Source organism: Alnus glutinosa, chromosome 2 (assembly GCF_958979055.1).
Source record: "Alnus glutinosa chromosome 2, dhAlnGlut1.1, whole genome shotgun sequence".
NCBI lineage: Eukaryota > Viridiplantae > Streptophyta > Magnoliopsida > Fagales > Betulaceae > Alnus > Alnus glutinosa.
This window is the reverse complement of record NC_084887.1, coordinates 30,878,702-30,904,372: the sequence shown is the minus strand read 5'-3', so window position 1 is coordinate 30,904,372 and position 25,671 is coordinate 30,878,702. Positions and strand designations below refer to the sequence as shown.

General features: G+C 36.2%; 2 protein-coding genes and 1 pseudogene across 3 annotated transcripts; 2 read left to right on the top strand and 1 right to left on the bottom strand.

Annotated features, from left to right (window-relative positions):
- Window positions 1-232: 232 nt before the first annotated feature.
- On the bottom strand, window positions 233-13,451 carry LOC133859409 (uncharacterized). Of its 2 annotated transcripts, XM_062294810.1 has the most exons (12): window positions 13,215-13,451; window positions 13,054-13,108; window positions 11,304-11,824; window positions 11,028-11,061; window positions 8,914-9,602; window positions 8,760-8,808; window positions 8,562-8,687; window positions 6,826-6,939; window positions 3,860-3,964; window positions 3,583-3,674; window positions 1,521-1,674; window positions 233-642 (listed from the first exon to the last, which is right to left on the bottom strand). In XM_062294810.1, exons 1-12 carry the CDS (start codon window positions 13,385-13,387, stop codon window positions 379-381), a joined length of 2,376 nt encoding a protein of 791 aa, XP_062150794.1. In that variant the 5' UTR covers window positions 13,388-13,451; the 3' UTR covers window positions 233-378. The 2 variants fall into 2 exon arrangements, with proteins under 2 accessions (XP_062150794.1, XP_062150795.1); XM_062294811.1 differs by lacking the exon at window positions 6,826-6,939 and having other exon boundaries at window positions 13,215-13,449.
- A 3,204-nt stretch (window positions 13,452-16,655) lies between these two features.
- Window positions 16,656-18,074, top strand: LOC133860499 (MLP-like protein 31; annotated as a pseudogene).
- A 2,090-nt stretch (window positions 18,075-20,164) lies between these two features.
- LOC133859406 (glucan endo-1,3-beta-glucosidase 2) lies at window positions 20,165-25,421 on the top strand. The gene is made up of 4 exons (XM_062294807.1): window positions 20,165-20,346; window positions 23,526-24,779; window positions 24,919-24,946; window positions 25,083-25,421. Exons 1-4 carry the CDS (start codon window positions 20,289-20,291, stop codon window positions 25,231-25,233), a joined length of 1,491 nt encoding a protein of 496 aa, XP_062150791.1. The 5' UTR covers window positions 20,165-20,288; the 3' UTR covers window positions 25,234-25,421.
- Window positions 25,422-25,671: the final 250 nt, after the last annotated feature.

Below are 25,671 nucleotides of genomic sequence, written 5' to 3'. Positions count from 1 at the left end.
TGCGTAACATTGTTTGTTTATTTATTCTTTTCTTTCTGTAGGGGGCTGGAAATTACAAACATCAGTTCAAAATCAGTCTATAAACAAATTAATGCTCATCGAAATGCATATACACTCACCTGCTCGTAATCTACCTCATTGGCCGTCTTTTGATGGCCTCTTTGGGACAGTAGCTCTTCTCTTTTTGTTTCTCCGCCTGTGTTTGATTTGTTACTTGTTCAGAACATTTGGAAAAAAGAAATGACAAGATTAAATTAGTGAATAACAACCTTTGTATCAGTTTCTAACTGTCATCTATTGTCCAACAAACACAATAATTATTGTTTCCTCTATTTAAGCATTTACACGTTTCAAAATAAAGCTAATCTCGATCTCTAGTTAAAGCTCCAGCTTTATTTCTGGGTTTTGAGAACCCATGCATTCTTCAACCTTCATTACGTTGGTTGCAACAATAATTCCACCGTTGTAACCATCCATCAGCAACTTTGCTATCTTTGATCTCCACTCTGAGCTGTCCTTCTCATTCTTCCTATCATGCACAACTCTCTCACAATAATTAAGCATTGTTCCCAAGCCGCTATTTGGTACCCAACCATATTCCATCAACACCTGAGCCTCTCCTTTACTCAAGTCTTCTCCCACCTTTTACCAACAGATTCACAGGAATGAGACGATTAAACCACAGCAAAGAAGGCACATAGGCAAACAGCATAAATTTTATGCCCATAAATCATTACACAAGTATAACGTATTCATTTTGAACGTACAAGCTTTCATTTAACCTTTATCTTACTATGATTAACCTTCATGTTGCCTAAATACATACGTAATCAAAATACATTGCTACTGAGCAGGTAGAAAATTGTGATCAGTAATCAGCAAAGTTAAAATTAGAATTATAATTATGATTACAGTAATAATAATATAACAATTATTATTAATAGTATTGTTATTATTATTACTACTGCTATACATTTTTGTTGTTGTTGTTGTCATTACTATAAAAATCCATTTATCTGAATTTTTTTCATTTTTACTTTTTAATCCTATTTCTGTTTCTTTCCATAAGCCTACCTATACAACCCACACTTTTTTTTTCCTCTCCGTAAGGGTATGGGGTGAGGGTGGCATGACAGCGTGAGGGTGTGGGTGGGGGCTGGCCTGACGGTGTGGGTGGGTGTGGGGTTTCAGATGAGTGTGGGTAAGAGAGAGAGAGAGAGAGAGAGAGAGAGAGAGAGAGATTCCATGCCAGAAACGGTAGGTGAGGTGGAGGAAAGAACCGTGGTTTGGCTGAAAGAGAAGTCAGTTCTCCTTCTGACCAAAACAAAATTGGAAAACTTGAAGTGGTTCTGCCGAAACCACTTCACTAGGGAGCTACCAAATGGGTGAAGTAGGGCAAAATCACTTTTTTGAATAGAAAGTGCTTAAAAACCACTTAAAACTAGCGGATCCAAGCATGAGGTTAACTTTTCCAACCATAACACCAGTCATCTCAAGAGATATGCACTAAAAGCTGTTACCACTAATGCTTTGTTCTCAATTAGCAAAACCCTGCCACAGCTACTAAGCTTCATCACAGCCACCAAACGCTTGATTTGCCAATCAATTGGTATTGAACCCTCTATCTCAAAAAAGTATGTTGCATAGCCATATTCAGGACGTTCCAACACTATCCTGCGTTCAAGAAACACCAACATTACACAAGTAGACAAAAAGATGGACTTAAGACATCAACCATATTAAAAACCATCAATTCCTAAAGTTTAGCTATTAAGAATTGAGTCAACATAATATTCAAACTCACAAAATAATAACAACACTACTTCCATTCATGTGTAGATCCCTCAAACATTGTTGTCAAAACGCAAATGGTCTCGTGAATTGATTTATAATTCTTCTGCAACGTGTATCATATTGTAATGTAAAATACATGAACTACAAAATCTATAGATATACATGCATAAAGGACATTTGTTACAAACTTGTCACATAATCAATTACTAACCTATTCTATAATCACTTATGCAATAATATTTAAGAAATCTAGCTAAAATAGACGTAATAAAAATATTTTTGAAACATCCACAATTTAAATAATTATCATATCATTTTCAAGGAACACATAAAATAGATGATTCCAACGCACTTTCAAATATGACTGACAATTTTTGACACGACCGGCGAACCTGACACAAACTCAGCACAGAATTAGTGAGTTAAGGTTTTGTATAATCAGGTTCGTATCAATTCGGGTCAAACCTAATTGACTTGTTTAATAAACAAGTCAATCCCGGGTCAACTCACATAACTCGTGGGTGATCTGCATAACCCATATAAATTAATTTAGATTTTTTTTTTAACAATTAAAATACAAAACCCTAAATAGGCTAAAATTCATATAAATTATTATTATCATTATTATTATTATTTTGCTTTTAAATTCATATACATGTCAAACAGGTCGTGTTGGACAAACGGGCCATGTTGGGTTGATCCAACACGACCTATTTATTAAATGGGTTATGCAGGAAGTATCGTGTTACCCGCTTATTTAAATGGATCGTGTTAGGGTTGAAGAATTTGACCCAAACTAAAGGTGTCGGGTTTGGGTTGACCCACCCGTGAGTCAACCCAAACCCGACACACCAACACAAATTGCCAGCACTACCTTCAAAAGGATCACACCCACAAGTGACAATAGATGATATATAATGCAAATAATTATCTTTCTCATCATCTTGTCAAAATACAATAGACTATCTAAACACAATTATACAAAATATAAATATATAATAAATTTTATAAAAACACAAATATTCCCAATCTAAAGTCTCCACAACCCCAAATAAGAACAAAAAACAAATGATAATGAAATTATTAAAGAAAAAAATTACGTTCAATCCCAAAGATGATTGTTTCCTCTCTATTGAAGAACAGAACAAATACAATGGTGGATGAAAAGATTTTGGATTTACAAAATCCAAAATATATTTATATTAAGATGGAAAAAAAAAAAAACCCGACAAAAAGAGCCTTAGATAACCTATTTGTGTGTATGTCTTAAAAGACGTTCAGTAGCCCTACGTTCAGGAACCCTTAATAGTTGAACTATCCTTGAAAATAAAATAAATAAATATATGAAAAAGATGCATTTTTTATTTGGATAAGCAGAAAAGTGAGAGATCCCATCGTGCCTTGGTAATTCTCAACATTTTTACAATACACCCCTATGAATAAAACAATTCTTGAGCCTTTTCGATATACCCAAATGATTCGAAACTTTCTACAAATAATTTGATAAATATCATTCTATACATTATGTGATACACCCTATTCTAACAACAATGACATTGAATAACAGAATAACACCGTTCCAATAGAAAGCCTTGCACTAGCACAATAGAAGATACTAATAGCATTCAGGCTATTGAGACTTGAACAATGATTTTTTAGACAAATAAGGCTATGATATCCTGTTACAAACATAAGTCCCGTCTCCCAAAGCTCAAGCTATTAACTTATGAACCTACAATGTAGATCAAGCTGACGACATACTAATAATTTATGTTGAAAATCACTCACCTGTTATGTCTCTTGAACACAAATATAAATGATTGGAGGTCTCGGCACCATCCCCATTCAACTGGCCATTTTCGAAATTGTAGATACCGCGTCTATAAAAAAATTAAAAAAAAAAACAAAATAAAATTGAATTAAACTAGAAAAAAAGTGACTAATGAATGATGAGAAGATATAATACTACAACTTATCATAAAATATAAATTTAAGCCAGCTAATAGACAAAAATGAGTATTATGCCCACTTATTTTAGATCACCAGGTTACAAGAAACTCATTACCTGTTCCACAAGTGAAAATAGACAAGCGAAGCAATAATTAACTCTTGAACCCTTTGTGCATCGTGCGGAAGGAAACTTTAGAAAGGATTCGCGCTGAGAGAAAATCTGTTCCCACGAATTCAGAAACTAGCATTAGAAACCAAATATACTGAAAGGTGTGATGTACTGCATGGCTCACTCAAAAAAGAAAGAACCATTTCAATTAAAGCATTCTGATTCTTAGAGACTTTGACTAAGAGAAGTGCCTAAACTTATTTTTAAACGCTGTGCCACCACATGCCAGATGATAAATATTCTATGAATTAGGCAACAATTAATAAATTAGAATTAGAATGTAGAAACCGGTTTACTTTTGCTCAACATATACTCTCAAATTTGTTCTTAATGTAGATTACACTATTAGGATGAGAGAGAAAAGTAGGACATAATGTGGTCAATTAGTATTGTTATAGTTCATTTGTAACCAAAATAATTTTTTTTGACACATCATGAACCAAGAATTGACTCTTTTTTTTTGTGATCACTATCATTAGATTTAAATAACCGAGTGTTTCCTGTTAGAATTTTTGTGATGATTTCTGTATTCATAGATTCCTATTTTAAGAAGGTAATACTAGGTTGAATATGGTTACTATGGGTCCAACAAATATACTTGGTTAGATCTCTTTTGGTCCAAAGGTTGGATCATAAGCCTAAAAGGCTAGTGTTAGGGTTGTAGTGAGAGTAATCTCTCCGGCTTGTGTCATTGAGAAGCTCGAAAGATGCACTACACCTAGCATTTCTTTTTATCTTTGTATCCCTTTTATTGCTTTGAAGAACCCTAACCTCAAGTAAGTTACATCAAAAGTGCAAGGTATCAAGCAAACTGCATTAAGAACATAAATCTATCTTCTTCTTTTTTGATAAGTAAATGAAATTTTATAAAAAGCGTAAGGCGCCCCTCTAAGTACACTGGAAGTATACACAAGGAAACATCTAAGAAGGCAAAGAAAAACGAAACAGAAAATCAGAGAAACTAATAGACACGAGTGACAAAAAAGCCTCCGTCCAAAGATACAATATAAGAAAAAACGAAGCAATAATATCCTCCATGGAATTCTCCAAGTCTTCAAAACACCTAATATTTCTCTCATTCCAAACACACCAAAGAATGCAAATAGGCACCATCTTCCAAACAACAGCACTCCTTGACCTACCTGCCTTCCACCAACAAGCAACATGACCCAAGACAGACCAAACCGAGAAAAGACATGATTCCACAAAGTAGAAGCCACATCACAATGAAGAAGAAGGTGGTCTACAGTTTCCCCATCTCTTTTGCACAAATAGCATCTATCCACAATGATGATCTTTCACTTCCTGAGATTATCCGCTGTAAGAATCTTTCCAAGGGCTGCCGACCACGTGAAGAAAGCCGCCCTCAGAGGAGCCTGAGTCCTCTACACACTCTTCCAAGGGAAATGACTACCCTCACAACCGGCCAAGGAGCTGAAATAGGACTTCACCTTGAACACCCCTTTCTTAGAAGGGACCCACCTAAGCCTATCAGCACGATCTCTACTCACCGTGGCTAAATGCAACACATGATAGAAAGATGCAAATACACCCACTTCCCAGTCATGCGCCTCTCTAACAAAGCTCACATTCCATTGGATAGATCCACCCAAAACCTCCATATTATCCGCAACAGAAGCATCCTTCATCCGAGCAATACCAAACAGAACAGGAAAAGCTTCCTTCAACACCCTATCCCCGCACCACAGATCATGCCAAAATTTTGTCCTAGCCCCATCCCCCACTTCCAATCTAGAGAGACCAGAGAAACTCCCCCACCATTTCCTGATATTCTTCCACAGCCCCACCCCATGAGCACCTACAGGCTCGCGAGAACACCACCCACCCCACAAACTACCAAACTTGGCATCCACCACAACTCTCCACCAAGCTTCTCTCTCTATTCCATACCGCCACAACCATTTACCCAACAAAGCTTGGTTGAATAACAACAAATTCCGAATACCCAACCCTCCATCTGAAATTGGGGAACAGACTTTCGACCACTTCACTATGTGAACTTTAGATTCTTCACCCAATCCACCCCAAAGAAAATCCCGTTGTAGCTTCTCTAATCAAGCAGCAACACTCCTCGGGAGATGGAACAGAGACAAAAAATAAGTAGGCATATTTGCAAGGGTACTCTTAATAAGGGTTACTCTACCACCCTTAGAGAGATACAACCTTTTCCAACTAGCCAAACGATGTTCAATCTTCTCAACGACCCCGTCCCAAATATGAGTAGACTTATAGGAAGCCCCCAAAGGAAGACCAAGATACTTAACCGGTAAAGTGGCAAACCCACACCCTAAAATATCGGCTAGCCTTTCCGCTTGATCAACATGCCCCACTGGAATTAAATTAGACTTTGTCAAATTAACCTTTAGACCCGAGATTGCTTCAAACAGGAGGAAGAGACTCCGCAAATTACGTAACTGAGAAGAATGAGCACTACAAAAAATCAGTGTATCATCTGCAAACAGAAGATGCGAAAAATCTATGTCACCTATTTTAAAACCGTCCAGCAAACCCCCCATAACTGCAGCTGAGATCATACGGCTCAAGGCTTCCATCACAAAAACAAACAATAGGGGTGACAAAGGATCCCCTTGTCTCAGACCTCGGGAGCTACTGAAAAAACCAAAAGGGGAGCCATTGATTAACACCGAAAACCGCACAGTTGAAATGCAATGAGCTATCCACCTACACCACTTTTCCCCAAAGCCACACCTCCTCAACATATACAAAAGAAAATCCCAGTTAACATGATCGTATGCTTTCTCCAGGTCCATTTTGCAAATGATGCCTGGCACCCCTGATCTAAGCCTACTATCAATGCATTCATTAGCAATAAGAATCGGATCAAGAATCTGCCTCCCTTTGATAAAAGCGCTATGAGATTTGGAAATGACCTTCTCCAAGACTGACTTCAATTTGTTTGCTAGAACTTTAGCAATAATCTTGTAGATGCCTCCCACCAAACTAATAAGCCGGAAATCTTTGATGGAGTTAGCCCCTGGAACCTTCTGAATAAGAGAAATAAATGAAGCATTCAGGCTCTTCTCAAATACACCTCTGGCATGAAACTCATCAAAAACCTTCATAATGTCCACTCTCACGAATCTATCAATTCATGCCAATAAAAGTTTGAGGGGGGAGAGATAAAAAAAGAATAGAGGTAACAATTAACAAAACAAAGGAAAATATAGGAGTGTACTGGATTATGTGAATACTATAGATACAACTAGAATGAAACTTGATTCCTCAATGAAAATCCAACATATATCCCTATTTTTCGCCAATAATTTGCTGAAATTACTTACTTAAGGCAAACCCTTGATATGAATCAAATACAGCTGCAAATTTACTTTACGGTCTCACAGGAAAGGCCATCTCGCAGATTGATCCCATTAAAAGCAAATCCTGGCAGGGAAGGTCATATGCTCCTAACCTTTTTATATCCACATGATGTGGCCACTCTCAAAGATTGGATCCATGCCCATGATCTTTGTTCATTTAGTGCTTTTATACAAGCAAAGATCATGTTTTTTTTTTTGTTTTTTTATTTTTTTTATAATGATATTATGCCCTGGCAGTGTCCATGATCTATTTCTCATAACTTTTGGCATCAATGTGTCTATGGCATGTAACATCTATGCTCCACATCTGTGTCTCAGCCAAATGAACAACGAAAGCAGTAATTTTTTTTTCCCCCATTCTCCTTCACATACAAGGGAAACATTTTCACATCCAACAGGGAGTATGTCTTGGATCTTTAGGAGAAAACTAGGAAGTTTATATTCACATTAAGCAACACCCCAGACTAAGCACACAAATATCAGGTTAAGCTTGTTATTCTTTAATATCGTTCTACGAGTGTGGAAACAAATTGGGCTAGATTTGTTCAAGATAAACAGTTGTTAACAAAGGGAAGTCCAAGGCCAAAACAAATGATACATGAAATAGTTGAAGCTCCGCCTTTTCTTGCAAGATATGGGGTATCCAATTTGCAAACAATGAACTTACAGTAACAAGGCAGACAAGCATCGCTAATAAAATTAAAACAATATGAAGAATGACTGACAAACATCTAACTTAACAAAGTGACAAATATGTCTTATATGAGTTCCAAACATAACCATTAATATAGCTAGTTGTATATACAATAACTGAAAATGCTGGTATGAGCTATCACTATAAGGTTTAGCAAGCTAAGAATTGTTCTTTCCACCCACTATTTTGAAGAAAGCAGTGGACAGTATGATGATTGACATAATAACCAAAGGAGGAAGTCCGCCCCATTATCCAACATATTATTAAATTTTTAATCTTGTAGAGGCAAAATAAAAAGATCTAACAACAATTAGAGACTGCCAACCCCAAATTTTCTTTCAACTTCAATTCTCAAAAATCTGCATATTCATGTCAATTCTTTTCTTTCAACCAAATTCTGTTTCTAACTGCTCGCTATTTCATCCTCTCAACTTTACATACTAATCTTAAGCGATTTCAACAAATCATTTTCAAAATGGCTTATTTATACTGTTGAAAAGCACAGAAATCACAAAAGTAAAAGAAAGCCTTGTAATATTGTGATAGCAATGCAAAGGCAAGAGAAATACATCTAAATCTCAGAAATGTTGCCAACCTTTGATATCAAATCTTCAAGCTCTGCAAAGCTTTCTTCACTAAAAGACTCATCGAGCGCTTCATCACTCTCCATCTCCCCATAAAGCTTAATTTCATCAACTGACACCCCTTTGTCAATCAATACCTGCCAATTGGCATTTCCATGAAACTTGATCCAAATGTCACAGGAACTGAAACAATAACATGGACATTATACCTTCAGGAGTCCAGGAGCATCTTCCTCCAGGGCTGTTTCAACCGAATCTCTGCAATTAGTTTAATAAGCAGAGAATACTAAGAAAAGTGGCATAAGGCTGGAAAAAAGAAAAAAAAACATAATCTATATAAAAAAAATCAAAAATAGAAACTACGTGGCTGTCTTTCTCCTCTTCCGTGGACGGTTGACACGTATTGTTTCAGCAGACTCCAAAGCAATAGGGCTGCACCCAAGTTCAGACGGCACACTTTTTTTCAAGCATCCAATGTTCCTAGCTATCTTTAGTTCAGAATCCTCTAACATTGTAGGCATCTTCATCCGATCTCGCAGTCGCATATGGTCTAACTCATCTCCATCTAGTGGATCAGAGACTTCGAATTCACTCTTCAATTGCAGTTTGCTAAAGGAAAAGCTACGGATGGCATTCCTGTCAAGGTTGTGGAAATTATTGTCGTCCTTAGGTTCAACCTTGACCTTGAACAATGTTGATAAAGTTGAAGTATGCACACTACTTGTGTTTGCAGGAACATAATCCTGTCCCTCGCATGAATTTGGCTCCACAGCCATTCTCTCAGATACATGGTTTCTGTTGCTTGCATGAATTTTGATACCATCACCTGATTGAGTTAATTCATGTGAACATTGATTAGTTACGGAAGATTCTGCAATAATATCTTCTGATGAAGCAGCTACTGAAGTTCTGCAGAAAACAGAAGCAATTCTTTCAGGATCAACACAAAGCTGATTTCCAGACACCGATTCTCCATCAACAAGATGTGCCGCTTCATTTCCTTTCTCAGCACACTGTTGCATAAGAATTTCTGACAACCCTCCAGAACTACCCTGTGTAATATAAAGTTAGCAACAACAGCAAGAGATTAAAGTGTAATACTATATTCATAAACCTCATTTTTCCCAGTGTGCATCACATGGAAAACAGAAAGAAAAAATAAACCAACAAGTAAAGAGTAAATGCAAGCATACATATATAAATAACATACGCATCAACTCCATTACAAGAAGTCAAAACAGACGTTATATAATATAATCCTTATTCTCTTTTTCTTTTCTTTTTCCCTTTTTTGGACATCCAAATTCTTTTGAACCAAGTCATACCACTCAACCATACTGATTTTAACCAGCAACATAGAGATATACTCCTCTTCTCTAACCTCTGAGCCAAGTTCACGCTGAGAGAGAACTCTTTCTCAACTGCAGCAGAAAAAGTATAGACTGACTGGGGCCAAAGATGAATTCCATAATGACCCTTTGTTATATGAAATACCTCAAACACCCTTTGTTATATTTCCTCTTCTGGGAACAAAATGTTTCCCAAGCACAAAGCAGGAACACAAAAATGCTTTAGGAAAAACAATTATATACAAATTCATCTACAATTTAGTGCATTTATGAGATGTAGATATGAATAAATGTTATGCACTACAAGCTACAGCATAGAATCGTATATGTTAAGATACTTTGGTTTGTGCAAGAACTTGCAGAATTAAAAGGCAAACTGATCATTTTAAAACAGGTTTTGTGACAAAAGTGCATAATTTAGTAGTTTTTTTTTTTTTTTTTTTTTTTTTTTTTATTTTTTATAAGTAATAATCAGTCTTATTAAAAGTGTAAGGCGCCCCATAATTTAGTAGTTTTCTTCTAATAAATAAATTCAGTAAAAGAATACCAAGGGAGACTACTACCGTACCAGAATTATACAAGAGGGAACTGACAAAAGGAAAAAGAAGAAAATGAAATAAAAGATAGAAAGAAGATTAACATACAAACAAAACAAGGAATGAAAGAAGTCCAAAACATATCCTAATGAAAGGGATGTCAGTTCATCATCCAGGCATAAAATGTGTATAGGAAAAAAATTGATATCCTTAGAGAAATACTCTACACCAAAGAATTAAGACAATTCCTGTCAGTCCAAAAACACCAAGATAAGCATATAGGAGCAACTTTCCAAACAGACCAAGTTCTCCTATTTCGAAAATGATCACTCTAGCTAGATGGCACCTCATATACAGACTCCAGTAGAACCCAAGACATTCCAAACAGTCCAAAAAGAAGACACCAAACTTGCAAGTTATTCACAGCATATTAACAGTGATTGACAGTTTCCTCCTCACATTTGCAAATGGCAAATCAACATGGTTTCACCATTAAATTGTATTATAGAGACTAAACTGCAAGAATACCCTTGTACCTATCAAGAATTACTATAATATCTTCTGCCAATCAAATAACAAGAAAATAGATTACCTTTTCAACCGGTTTTGCCAACTCCAACAGTTTCCTACAAAATAACATAAGAAGACCATATTCAATAAGTTATACCTCACATACATATATATGCAACCACAGACATATAGACACAAATATATATGTATGTATGTATGTATATGTAATTTATGCCTGTGTTGTTTGTTTGACATGATATTGAAAACAGAGTGCTAAGAAAAGCAGACATAATGATGAAAAGGACCCACCATAACCTATGCAAAGAAAAAGGGTCAAAAACTGAAAACAAAAGGGCACCTTGATAGCAGCATCTTTCGCCGCTGTTTCAGTACAATGTGATCAAGATCATCATCAGCAAAGTCACTGGGGATCTCATTTTTCACTGTAACTGCTGACACACCAGCACCAGCAAAGCCATTTATACCATTACTCGATGAATTCATCAAGTTGTCAAAATACTCAACCTTAACTTTGGCAGGAACCACTGGCAGTGTCTGACCTTCGTGCAAAGTGCAAACATTCACATCGAGTTTCTCTTGTCCAGCAACATCAGTGTTAACTCCACTACATATTATCTGCTCAGAACAAACAAGTCCTTTTACTTGAGTGCCTTGGCAGTTACAATCTCCAGGCATATCCTTACATTTTTGGCAAGTGGCACTTTGTAAACACTGATCAATTGGAGAGCCTACTGGAATTCTACAGCATGGATCTTCAGAAGTAACTCCCTTGGGATCTTTACAATCATCATTTTGTCCCTTCGACAAGCGTTGATCTCCGTGTCTGGCAGAGCAAGCTGAAAGGAAAGAGAGAACACCCTGCAGAACAAGTATATTCTATCAACAAAAGAGGAAAGAAAAAAATACAGGAACCACATGTAGGAGACAACGGGTACAGAACCCAAACTTCTCATAGTGAATCATCCGTAAATCTGTCTTCATTTCTCAATTCATCAGCTGCTTAATTCCTAACTGCCTTTTCGAATGATTTACAGAGACTTATAGATATACAATTTTCGCTGCGGTTTAATTAATCTGATTACACAAGCAACCTGGTATCCACTCTTTCTGTGGACTATGTCTCTCCATTGCCTCTGACATTGTAAATTATCTAAAGAAAATTAATGATAAATCCTCCTCTTAACTCTTAAATATTTGCCAATCTATTATTTATACTAGTTGCTCCTACTAGTTAAGCATTTTCTCTTGTATACTTTTTGTATATCTGGGAGCGTCTTATGCTTTTAATGGCATCTCGATTACTTAGCAAAAAATTAATATTTGTACTAGCATAAGATTTTTTTTTTTTTTTTTTAAATGTATTTGCAAATATTAACTCCTTAATAAATTCTTGTTTCAATAATCTAACTTGATTTTCATCCTTCCTCCAGAAAAAAGTAGGACTTTCACAAATAACTAAGCTCTACTTTTATGAACCTAACTGAATCATCCATTACCAATGTATCCTAGATGCCTTTCTTGTATACTTCCTGTGTACTTGATTGCGCTTTGCGCTTTTTAATGATATTTCTCTTACTTATAAAAAAAAACCAATGTGGGGGTGGGGGGGAAGGAAAAGGAAGTAGAGAAAAGAACCTAAAAGTTTCATTTTCATCAATGGAGTAAACCATCTCTGATTGGAAATTTCTTAGTTTACTTCTTAAACTCTGAGTAGCCAATTTATCGAATATAAATACATCAATATAAAATTCTTCCTATCCATCTCGCACTTTGCATAATCTTTGCTAATCTTTGCCAATTTCTATAACATTGAATATGATATCTTTTTCAAGTTTTCCAGATGCCTCAATCATGTTCTACCCTTCAAATTTCCCAAACCAAAGTACCTAACCCCACAAATTTAACCATTACTGGAAGAATGTAAACTATTTCCATCACAATGCGAACAAAATTAAAGGTCTCAAAAGCATATAGCGAGATACAAAATATCATAAATGATCTTTACCGATAATCAAGCACTTTAGAATCAAAAACTAACAGGGAAAAAATAACTAGAAAATAGGATTCGTTCCTCGATGCTAAATTACCTGCGATGAAATACAGTGTCCATCCTCTTCTTTTACGACGACATCGACAATTGACCTGCATGTCGGTTAAAAGTGAAGCTTCTACCAATAAATCCAAAAATTAAACGATTGCAAATAATATTAAATTTTAAAAATAAAGAAATTTAAATGCCAGAGCTTACATAGACTTTCTTTCACTTCCATTCTCAACAACGCCGGGTTTCGGATCACCCGAACCGGAACTCCGTTTATCCACCTGTAACAATTTCCGCCGAAGCGTCAAGGGAAGATGCTCAAGCTCGATTCCACTCTCGGAACTGGTTGATTTGACATCCGAACCAAAAAGTTTGGCCATTTCGGAGCTCTCAGTTTCGAGAATCAACGGCCATAACTACCCCACAAATAAAAATAAATAAATAACCAAATAAACCCTGCGAAAAAAAATAAAAGAAGTTTCTGAATTTAAGGTTTTTTTTTTAAAAAAATAAAATAAAAAATTGCAGAATTTTTATTATTATTATTATTTTAGGTAAATGCAGAATTATTTTAAACGAACAGAGGGAGGGGCGACTAACCCAACCTAAGCCCTACATAAATTGGTAGAAGGAGGGACTGTTCAATCATCCCAAGCCCGACATAAATTCCAACCTAGCCCAATTCAAAAGGGACCGACTAATCCAACCCAATAAGAATAATGCTAGAAATAGGTAAATGAGAAGTTTGTGGATGAAGATGACTAGATGAGTGATAGAGAATAAGATCTGGTGTTTTTGTTTCAGGATTTGATTTTTGCACTACATCATCACAACAACTGTACAATAATCCCTCACATGAGGGTGGGCCCCAATGTGTAAGGGTGGGCAAATTATCCACCTACCGCCTACCGACCGCTTACCGAACCGAACCGAACCACCATCGACCGCCTACCGACTTTAACCGACTAATTTCGGTTCGGTAGTCGGTATAAAATTTTATTCCGAAAGTCGGATCGGCAGCCGAACCGAACCGAACCGAACCGCATTTTAAGCGGTAACCGAACCGAACCGAATGCTATTCCGACCGATTAACCGAACCGACATAAAACGAAACGACGTCGTTTTAGTAAGAATGAAACGTATGATCATTTTTTTTTCCTTTAAAAAAATCAAAACGACGTCGTTTCATTACCCATTTGAACTAAATGTTAACCGATTTAACCGACTTAACCGACCGCCTATTAACCGCTTAACCGAAATAAATTCACCGACTACATTCCGACAAAAGTCGGTTAACCGACCAAATTAACCGACTTAACCGCCTACCGAACCGACGCCCACCCCTACCAATGTGTGGAGTCCACTCTCATGCGAGGGGTTGTTGTATTGATGTTGTAAATCTAACTTTTTTTATTTTCCTTTAATTTGTTGTTCCAGGCTGATGTGGCATCCTCTTATTGGAAGGCACAAAAGACTTGGTTTATGCCAAGACCTTATAGAAGTTATTCGCATGCTATAAAGTATTTTTTTAGCGTACGACTATCTTACAATGTTGATGTGGCAATATCAATCAACTTTTTAATTAATCATCATTTAAAAAAAAAAAAATCTCTAAAAGTTGGTTGCCGACCACATCAATATTGTGGGATAAGAATAAAATAGAGGTGTAGATATATATCACAATTTTATTCCATAATAGCATAACTATTCCACGAGATTGATAAGCATTAGCGCTTGACTCAACCCTTGTTAATAAAAATAAATAATTAAGGGTTGAAGAGCACTACCATCAACTTAGTTGGATAAGTGTTAAGTTAGTCTCCTCTTGTTTTCTATTTGAACAAATTACTCATTGAACGTTGTATTTGTGACCATCAATTTGTTTATTTATTTATTAAAAATATATAAATATTGATCGGGCTAAGAGTCGGATAACTCGATTATGAAATAGGCATTTTTGCATTTCGCATCGCCATGGTTGGTAAAGTTGGAATTTCACCGACTTTTTTTGCCAATATTTATTTTTGTCACTAGCATATCGGTTAAGGTGACAGTCGTTAATTTCAGTGAAATGCTTATAGTCATCTCAAAACAATTCCGTTTTAGATAATAAATAAATAATAATTCAAAACGACGCCGTTTAATATCATGCAGTAATGTTGGGTCGGTGTCGGTCGAAAATATCAACTTTTCAAAAGTTATTCCGCCTATTGTCCCATGGAAAAAGTTTATCGCCTATTGGCTGCCGATTAAGTAATGTCAGTCAACACTCGGTCGACAGGAGGTAGGCCTTTTTTTTTTTTCTTTTTTTTTTTTTCACATACCTATATATTGTGTATGATAATTACAACCACGTGATATTCATACGGCTTTTTTTTTTTTTTTTGAAGAGTCATACGGCTTTTTTGTCATATTATCAATGACGGTAAATTTTTTTAAAGAAATTGTTCCTTGAGTATTGAGTTTTGTCATTGGACATATAAGAACCCGAAATTTTAATTTTGGCAATTAAAGCTTTTAGTTTTTCTTAAGTGACAAATAAGGTTGTTCTTTAAATTTTCTATTTAATCTTTAATGGAAACTTGCTACATGCCATGCAATGAAAATGTAAAACATGTATCAAAATACACGTCAACTTGTCACGTAAGCAATTTATGTTAAAAAAAAATAAAATTGAGGTCCACTCCATCGCCACACTAGCCACTTAAAAGAGAGAAACAGTGAAGGGTATTAGCTCTGCACCCATAAAAGGACGATAAAAGTAAAGTTCACCTTATACAGAAACAAGTGAAGAGCTGTATCCTCGCACATTAGATCCATCCTCATAAAAAGGGAATGATTGGGATGGCTCCATCCCTGCCCGTCTTTGTGAACGTGGAGAACCACCACATGGAGGGGATGGCTTCACCCCACCCCCCTTTGTGGGGTGGAAATCTACCACTATACAGGGAGCCAGGGGGCGATGGGGTGGCTTCACCCTTGCCCACCCCCACAAAGGCGTGTAGGGGTGGATCTCTCCGGCCACCTTCGTCATCTATAAGGGTGGAAATAGGGTTAATAATTTTTTAGACGATTTACGAATTTAATATGAAACCCAATACAATATTAGTGGATTATGGTTGAAGGATTTGACTCATTTAATTAAATTGATAGAATTCTGGTAGTTGACCTATGTAATATTATACCAATTATTCGACATGACCTAAAACTAACACGCAATATTTAGGTTTGACAATTTTTTATATGATTTGTGAATGCGACACGAATCCAACGTGAAATTAGTGGCAAGTTTAATTTATTCAAAGACCAGATGAAAAATCTGACAAAAAGAACTATTTGTCAACAAAATTCAAAACTTTAATCATCAAAATTAAATCATCAGAGTCGTTGTCTATTACATAAGCAAAACTCAAAAACTTTTAAGATAATTTTCCTAAAAATTTAGAGAGATTGAAGGATTCGAATCTCAGGCAAGCAAATGTAAGATAGCATTTATAAAGCTCACTTGCCCCAACAAGTGAGCGGATTGCCCAACAAAAAAGCAGACTGCTTGAAATTGGTTCAAACAGTTAAACTCTATAAATTTTTCTTTTCTTTTTTTTATATTTACCGTCTAAATTGTCAATAAAATTGTTGAATATCTCCGCCATGCATATTGAGTATGTCACTCGACGTGGAATATTGTACCCTTTAGTTAACCAGGTCCACTCTGCTAAAAAGTCTTACCTTGTACTGAAGACGCAGTAGCAGTACCCAATTTATAATGGGAGCTGAATCAGATTCCTCTTCAATTTATCTAAACCCTCGTCCCAAGCATGTGAAGGCACTAACATCAAATTAACTGCGTACTAAATAGAAGCTGAAGCGGATCATTCCACTGTAGTTCTTCTAAAACCTTTGTCCCAAGCAATTGGAAGCTAATTTATCCTTTCACTATTACCCCTCAAAAGACCTTCTGCAGGCTGCAACTTGCCTTGGGTTGCGTTTGGAAACAGCCGTCACGTACATTATCCTTCCAATTTTTTTAATTTTTTATTTTTTTTTTAGATTTATGCAAACATTCTTATCCGATCCGGAGTAAATAAGGACACAGACATGAGCGTAAAAGATGTTGGTATATTCTTTCTCTATGCCTAAACTTTTGCCCATCCACTTGTAATATAATGACAAGCCTAGATATGTATCCTAGAGAAAGTGACAAGCACAACAATTGAGGGTCCCAAAGTAAGCCATGCATGTCACAAACCATAACACCCACTTGAGAATATTCTGTAAACCTGGAGACACGCCCTGCTCACTATAAAAGCTATTAGAGACATTATTTCATTACCCACAGCTGGCAACATCATATATTGCAATGACTGAGATTGCCAGGCTCGAGGCACGTTCAGGTGGAGATAAATTCAACAGCAGAGAAGTTATATGGCTTCTTTAGGAACAAAATGCACCATTTGGTTCAAATGTTCCCCAATAACGTTAAAAGCTTTCAGTTGCTAGAAGGAGATGAGATCAGGGCTGGCTGCCTGACACATTGGAAATACGACCTCGGTGAGACAAATTAGTGGCTTTCGATCTATACACCATGCTTTGCTCTTTTAGTTATTTATGCTATTAATTCTGCGTTTTGGTGAATCTGTGTTAGGGAGTCCCATGACAGCAAAGGTGAAAATCGAAGATATTGATGATGAAGATATGTCGATCACTTTCCATGTCATTCAAGGGGATGTTTTGAGATTTTACTAGAGTTTTAAGGTGAAACTTGAGGTTATCAAAGTCCATAAGGGTGTAAGCTCTGCGGAGTGGACTGTGGAATTCGAGAAGGCAAATGAAAATGCCCCTGATCCCGAACACTATGTGGACTTTGCAGTAAAGATGTCAAAAGGGTTGGATGCTTACCTTTGTAAAAACTGATCAAATAAGTCCTTGCATTGTAGTTGCATGTAATCATGTCGGCATGCATTTGCTGATCCTAAAATCTAAAGCATCTAGCTAGCTCCATGTAATAAGTGAAATGCGTACGAGCTTGCTTAACAAAATTGAAAGAACTAGTTATATATTGCGCTTAAACCGTTAAATGGGTAAGATCTTTTAATTCTAACTTGCTACTAATAGAGTGACAATTTGTGTTTGAGTGTTGGGTTCGAATCATGTCGAGACATGAGTATAAGACTATATAAGTCATTTTAACTTGATCTATTTAATTAAACAAGTCAAATCTATCGACCATAACCTATTAATTTTATATTTGGTCCATATCGAAAAGTTTGGAAGAAATGGGAGGAAGAGAAGAATGAAGAAGTTAGCTTTAGATCTGCTGCTCCGATGAGGCGACACATAGATGAACTGGCAAGTAAGATCCATATGTGGATGGGTGCATAGGACACAAGTGTGGTGTAGAAGGGATTTTGGGTACGGAGATCAGGCCGACAAGGGTGAAGTAGTTGCAAGTAGATGACGGTGGTGGATGGATGTAGAGTAGTAGACCTATGGCTTAAAAACCATAGATTTGCCGCCCAAGGTGTAGCATGGGGCACATGTTTTGAGAATAAAAAATGCTATACTTCTAATTTATTTTTTTTTTAAAAAAATGATCCTCAAATGATGTGTCATTATCCTATGAGATGATGACACATTTTTCAAAATAATAGATCTCATTCGTGATTGACACATCATTTGTGCATCAACTTTTGGAAGAAAAAAAAAATGGTAAGTGTAACATTTCTCGTCCATAAGAATCATAAGATTTCATATAATTTGAATATGCTATTTTGAGGTCAATCTATTAGGAATGAAAAATGCTAGGGTACCAAACTTTTTATAAAGAGATTGGTACCAAGATGATGCGGAACTTTTTCATTGAAGATGATCAAAATAATTAATAAAAAGAAATGCTACGAATATCAATGAATAAGCTCTATATTATCTTGGTACCTCTAGCATTTATTTTCTTTCTTTACTCTTTTTTTATTATTTCTTTGTTTCTTTTCAAAGTATCGTATTTTTTTTTTTTTTTCAAACGGTCATATTTTCAATGATCTTTATTTTTTTGTTCAAACAATCATTTTTCTAATGGTAATATTTTCAAACAGTCGTTTTTCTAATGGTCATACGTGGAGAGAAAGTGAGAAATGAAAAGAGGAAGGGGAAAAATCTTAAAGAAAGAGAAAGGGAGAGACATAAACTAATAAAAAATTTATGCATTGGAAAATGATATCAACCCCAATGGCATTTTGCATAACAGAGAGGGTTTTTGGAGGAATAATAATTAACTATTTTAACTAAAAAGATAAAATTGCTAAGCTATTGGGGATGCACATAAAAGTTCTTTTCAAATGAAATAAGCTTTCTTTTCAAATGCCTTCATACCAAGAACAAATTTTTTTCTCCAACTCCGTTTGGAGGAGAACTGTATATCCTTAAATGAATAAAAACAAAAGTGAATTCTAGTTTGAGAAATGGTGAATTCAAATTTAAGAGACCTACTTTCATTTACTTGGCCAATCTAAATTAGAAAGCATATCATCAAGTATAGAACAGAAGTAAAATATTAAAAAGTAAAGTCTTAAAAATGGCTCCCTTCATAGTACCATTCATCCATCCTACAATAGATAAAAAGTTCACAAAATAGTACACAATTTAATGTAACAAAATAAATGTGATTATTTTTTGAAAAATACTCTCTTAAATGAGTCATATATGTCTGAAATTATTCCATACTAATATATTTAATGAAGATTTGATAAGAATGACAACAAAGATAATAATAAATGTACGGCATTTTATGACCGTTGAGAGGCCATCTCTGCGCGTTCTCGGCGTCCCTACTGAAGCTCTTCTTTGTCTGTTTATCCAACTTTTTCAGTTTTACCTCGTAAAAAACGCACATATTAAACACAAAGACAACACTTGAATGATACTAACAAAACTGAAAAAGCTTGCAACGGCTATTTAGCAACAACAAATGACCTTGGGCCTTGGCCCTTTGGCATCTCTATTCTCTTCACCACTGCTCGGTACTGCTCTTGATCCCTATCAAACTCCGCAGATGATTCCTTAGCCGTCAGATCATCCAGACAAAAACTTTCCACGTGATTTGTGGGTACCACTCCTACCCTCTCCGTCTTGTATTTCCCACACCTTTACCCCACTTTCCTCTCTTCATTTAGTTGTTTCTCCACTCTCACACTCTTACACAACTCTCTCTCTCTCTCTCGCTTCATTGTTGGATTTTCTTTAGGTTCTCTGAACGCTTGTCATTTGGGGGGTTCCCACTGAAGAATAATGGCTGTGCTTATTCTTCTTGTTCTGTTAGCAGCTTCCGCAGTTGCAGCTGATGAAGGTGATTTACTTTTCTCCGATGCTTGGTATTTGTTTTTTCGAACTATTTTACTCTGTTAACAGTGCTTGATTTTGGTATTTTCACCTTTTCAATTGATTGTAGGTTTCACTTAAGATTGCAATGTCTGATCAGTTGTTTCTTAGAGTTTATTATGCGCTGACGTTGTCTGCATGTGTTCTCTTTGAGGTCTTTGTCTGTAGTCGCCCCTCCTTGCTTTAAGCCCCTTTGGAGGATTACATTCTAAGGGCAAATTAATTCATTAAAGTTTGGGAGGGATAGACCAACTTTTGATGGGCATGTGCCCAAAAAAAAACAAATTGGCTTCTCTTATTTGTGTGTACTGGCCACTGGGTGAGTTTGTGTGTGTAGCTTCTTCTTCTTCATTATCTTCTCTCCTTTTTTTTGGTCCCAAAGTCTGTTTGTCTTCTTGCCTATGACGTTTAGTAGGTCAAATATTAAAAGTGTAATAAATGAGGACAGAAGGGGAGTTGGGGTCTTAAGTACGGGAAATGCTACATGTAGTTTAAGGTGTTTACTCCTCTTAAGCGTATACTTGGCGGCCACGTGACAGTAAAAATTACTATTAAATTTTGAATTGTTTACTATTAAATTTTGAATCTAATAGTGATTTTCCCAAGCACGTTACGAGTTAGGAGTATGCACTTAAGTGGAAGCGCCTTAAATTCTTGAATAATTTTGTTGAGTATTTACTGAAGATGTGCCTTAAATACAAAAGAGTATTAATGAAAATAACACAAGTTTCTGTGAAAATCAATGCCCTAGTCCCTGACTTTTTAGATTATCTCCTTAGTGTCCCTTTCCTTCTTTTTATGCATTAAAAGATGATAAGAATAATAAAATAAAGACTAGCATTGATATTTGTCTAAATGTCTTCCAGCTTATGGGGCATTTCTTCGGATTCCAACCCCTATTTATCTTACTTTTGTTAGTGGCCTTTACCTTGGTAGTGTAAATGGTCAAGGGTTGGAGAATTTAGGCACTTTTGCTTAGGGCTTGGAACTTGTTGAAGGTATGGGTGCTGCATTGTGTGACCACTTGCAGTTCATGCGTGCATTGAAATGTTTTCTATATATTTTTTTTTGATGAAGTATCTACTGTAATTTATTAGTCTGTAAATTCAAATAAAAACAATAGCACCATCTGATATTTAACCCCACAAACTGAAAAATTCACCCATTAGTAAATTTTGTTCTATTCTACGGAGGCTTCCTATATTTATGGCATTATTATCACTCCATTTCCTTCTTAAGGCACGAATATAGGACCTCATTGCTTTCCCAATATGGTAAACATTGTTTAATAATTCACAAACCTTGATATCCCTTTCTATCATATCATATAAAATGGAAGAAAACAGTGCAAGTAGAGAGAGAAGGAGCAGACACAAATTTTGGGTGGTTCGGCGACCTTAGAGGCCTATGTCCACCACTAGAAAGAACCCATTTGAGCTACATGTTGTGTTATTGACTTAAAGATATATTTGCAATACAAATGACCCTATTTATAGGGGAAATGGGGTAGGTGGAGTGAAACAAGAAAGGTAGGATTTGATTTCAATGACACATCTCTATAGCAAATACTTTAATTAGGAAAATCTCTCAAAAGCTAATATGGAAGTCCTATATTGTTAGTTGATTTTCAAAACTAAAGTTTGTGCACATAGATTGATGAAATTAGGATGACCTCTTATTCTCTTTCAGTTTATGAAGAACTTCAAAGATTTTAGTTTTTATTTTTTGAGTTTTTCTGGAAAACGTTTTTAGAGTCTTCCATATGGGCATATTGCCATGTGTAACATTTTTCGTGTTAGACGCCCCTCATGTAACTTGTAATTTTATTTTATTTTGAAAAATGTTAGACGCCCCTCATGTAGCTTTTAATTTAATTTTTTTTTTTTTTTGGGTTGTGTTTTACGTATAAGAATTTTGAGAAATACAACAAATCACCTACTTTTAATGTCAACGGAACCGCTGATAAGAAACGTTCTTTCTAGTGTGAACATTTTCCAATTTTCCTAGGCTTATCAGCATCTTCTAGCCCACATTATCAACCTTGTATTTTGTTTCCACTCTTTTTCTCGATTAAGATGATGCATAATGTTTACAGTGTTGCATAATTTTGACAATTAGAAAATAAAAATGCCCTTCCATACAATTAGAGTACGATCAATAAATGAAATTGGTCAAAATGCAGTTTTTTTTTTTTGTTTCCCCTTAAAGTGAAAGCATTACATGGTTCTTGTTTGTCGTTAGAATCTATATAGGAAATTGATATCATGGCCAGATTATCTTTTGATGGTTTCCTTGGACTGTATACTGGATAGTTTCTCAAAAATTGGCTACAAAATCAAGTTTAATTTGGTCCAGGCCAGGCTGTTGGACTGAATGTTATGCACTTCCTCTAGGTAGCTTTACATCCCCATATGTGCTAAAAAATTGTAAAGGCTTGAGTATTTTTTATTCTTTAGTGTTTGATCCTCCAAAATGGGTTTTGTTTCCTTGGAATATTATATTCTATTAATGGTTGGAGTTGTAAATCTTTATATCTACTGCTATGATCTTCTGCTCTAAGATCTTTTGCCTATTGCCACAGAAGTTGCAAGTTCTGTTGGGTTCTATGGTTAAGAATCTGATTCTTGCAACACTTGCGGGTGCTTTGCTGCAACATTTGATAAGTATTTTGTTTTTTTACTAATGCTGATGCTTCAGCATTTGAAGGTCTTGTTTCTCTCATCATCTAGAATAAGGCAAACATTGTTTAATAGTTTGTTTTGTGCTATTGTTAGCAATTGGTTCTAATAACCAGATAATATGCTCTCACTTGTTCAGTGGGACACGTAGGTTTCAATTGATCCTACACATACTGCCAGCTGATCGTGATTCAATTTCATAGCTTAGGTATATGGTGGCACGGACTAGTCCACTTTCGTTCATGTTCTGAACCAAAGATTGTTAGGTCTCAAATTTGGGATCTTGTAGCTTAAGCCTAGTATGAGTTAGATAATACTAGTTAATATATCCTCGTTAGAAAAACCAAATTCATATTGTCCTCATAGATGTTGTTTGCAATTTGCGTCTACTCATGTTTCTTTTACAAACTACAAAAATTTATGTTTCAAATAAATGCAAATCACAATGGTTGTTGTTTCATTTTTGCAGATGCATTTATTGGTGTGAACATAGGAACAGACCTCTCAGACATGCCGCACCCGACTCAAGTAGTAGCCCTCCTTAAAGCCCAGCAAATCCGACACATCCGCCTATACAATGCTGACCGTGCCATGCTCCTTGCTCTTGCAAACACAGGCATCCAAGTCATGGTCTCTGTCCCAAATGAACAGCTCCTTGGAATTGGCCAATCAAACTCCACTGCAGCTAACTGGGTCTCCCACAATGTCGTGGCACATTACCCAGCCACCAATATCACGGCCATATCTGTTGGTTCTGAGGTGCTAACCACTATTCCAAATGCAGCAACAGTCCTTGTCAATGCCCTCAAGTTCCTTCATTCAGCCCTTGTGGCATCCAATCTTGACCGTCAAATTAAAGTTTCAACACCTCTTTCTTCCTCTATTATCCTTGATTCATTTCCTCCCTCCCAAGCCTTCTTTAATCGCTCATGGAATCCAGTTTTGGTCCCCGTGTTGAATTTCTTGCAGTCCACAGGCTCATATTTCATGCTCAACATTTACCCTTACTATGACTATATGCAATCAAATGGCGTAATTCCCTTAGATTATGCACTCTTCAAGCCTCTCCCTCCAAATAAAGAAGCTGTTGATGCTAATACGCTTCTCCATTACTCCAATGTCTTTGATGCAATGGTTGATGCAACATACTTTGCCATGGGTTTTCTAAATTTCACTAACATTCCTGTGATAGTGACAGAATCAGGATGGCCCTCAAAAGGTGATTCTAATGAACCTGATGCAACAATAGAAAATGCCAACTCCTATAACAGCAATTTGATAAGGCATGTGCTGAACAAAACTGGAACTCCCAAGCACCCTGGAATTGCTGTTAGTACCTTCATTTATGAGCTCTATAATGAGGATATGAAGCCTGGGCCGCTGTCGGAGAAGAACTGGGGATTGTTTGATGCAAACGGGTTGCCCATTTACATTTTACACTTGACAGGATCAGGAATGGTATTAGCAAATGACACTACGAACCAAACTTACTGTACTGCAAGGGATGGTGCTGATCCAAAGATGCTGCAGGCTGCATTAGATTGGGCTTGTGGACCTGGCAAGGTGGATTGCACACCTTTGTTGCAGGGAGAACCATGCTATGAACCAGACAATGTGTTTGCTCATGCGACTTATGCTTTTGACACTTACTATAATCAGATGAGGAAGACTTCTGATTCGTGTGATTTCAATGGGGTGGCTGCTATCACCACCACAGATCCAAGTAAGATCGTATATACTTGTAAAGAAGGCAAACTGCCTCTTCTTCATTTCTTTCTTTCGTTGATTTTTATTTTTCTCAGGTCATGTGACTTCAAAATGCATTATCAAGTTCTAACAGTTTTGTTGTTTCAATGACGCAGGTCATGGTTCTTGTATATTTCCAGGAAGGTAAACTTCAAATTTCTTTATGAACAACCTTTTTAACATTTTTTCAAGTTTCCCCTATGATTTTGATTGAGGAACCATAGAGCACTGTGTACAGTACTATCCTAGATGAGTGATTAAAATGTTGATTTTCTTGTAGTGTTGGCAAGAATGGCTCTCTGGCAAATATCACAGCTCCATCCATGAATTCCACAAGTTCGGACTCTTCAGGCCACAATATTCACATCAGTGGTTTAACAAGCATCTTCATGGTTATCAGAGTTCTGATATGGAGTCTAGTTTTCTTGTAGATGGCATCTATTGCAGCCCTCATTCAAAAGTTTTGAGATAGATGGTTCTTGGAGGAGCTTTTTTCCCCTTTGGAGATTGTTCAGTTAGTGAACAGGTAGTTTAGAGAAGGTGGTCCAATCAATTTTGTACAAAACAAGCAAAACAAGCTGAAGGGGCTTCATCTATATTGTTTTTCTTTTCAATTGAATTATGACCTGTTATTCTTCTTTTATGGCCTGCATACATGTTCCTCTTAAAACATTGCTTCAACTGCATCTTGTCCACTACTGGCCCGCCAGCCGGATGATACACCTTAGGCTTTAATGGTGGTAATTTGTGTTCGCATGTCGAGTTTGAATTGTGTTGAAATATAATAATACTATAGATGTCAACTTTAATTCGACCTATTTAATTAAACGGATAAGACCTTTTAATTTTAATTTGCTAATTTTGTGTTG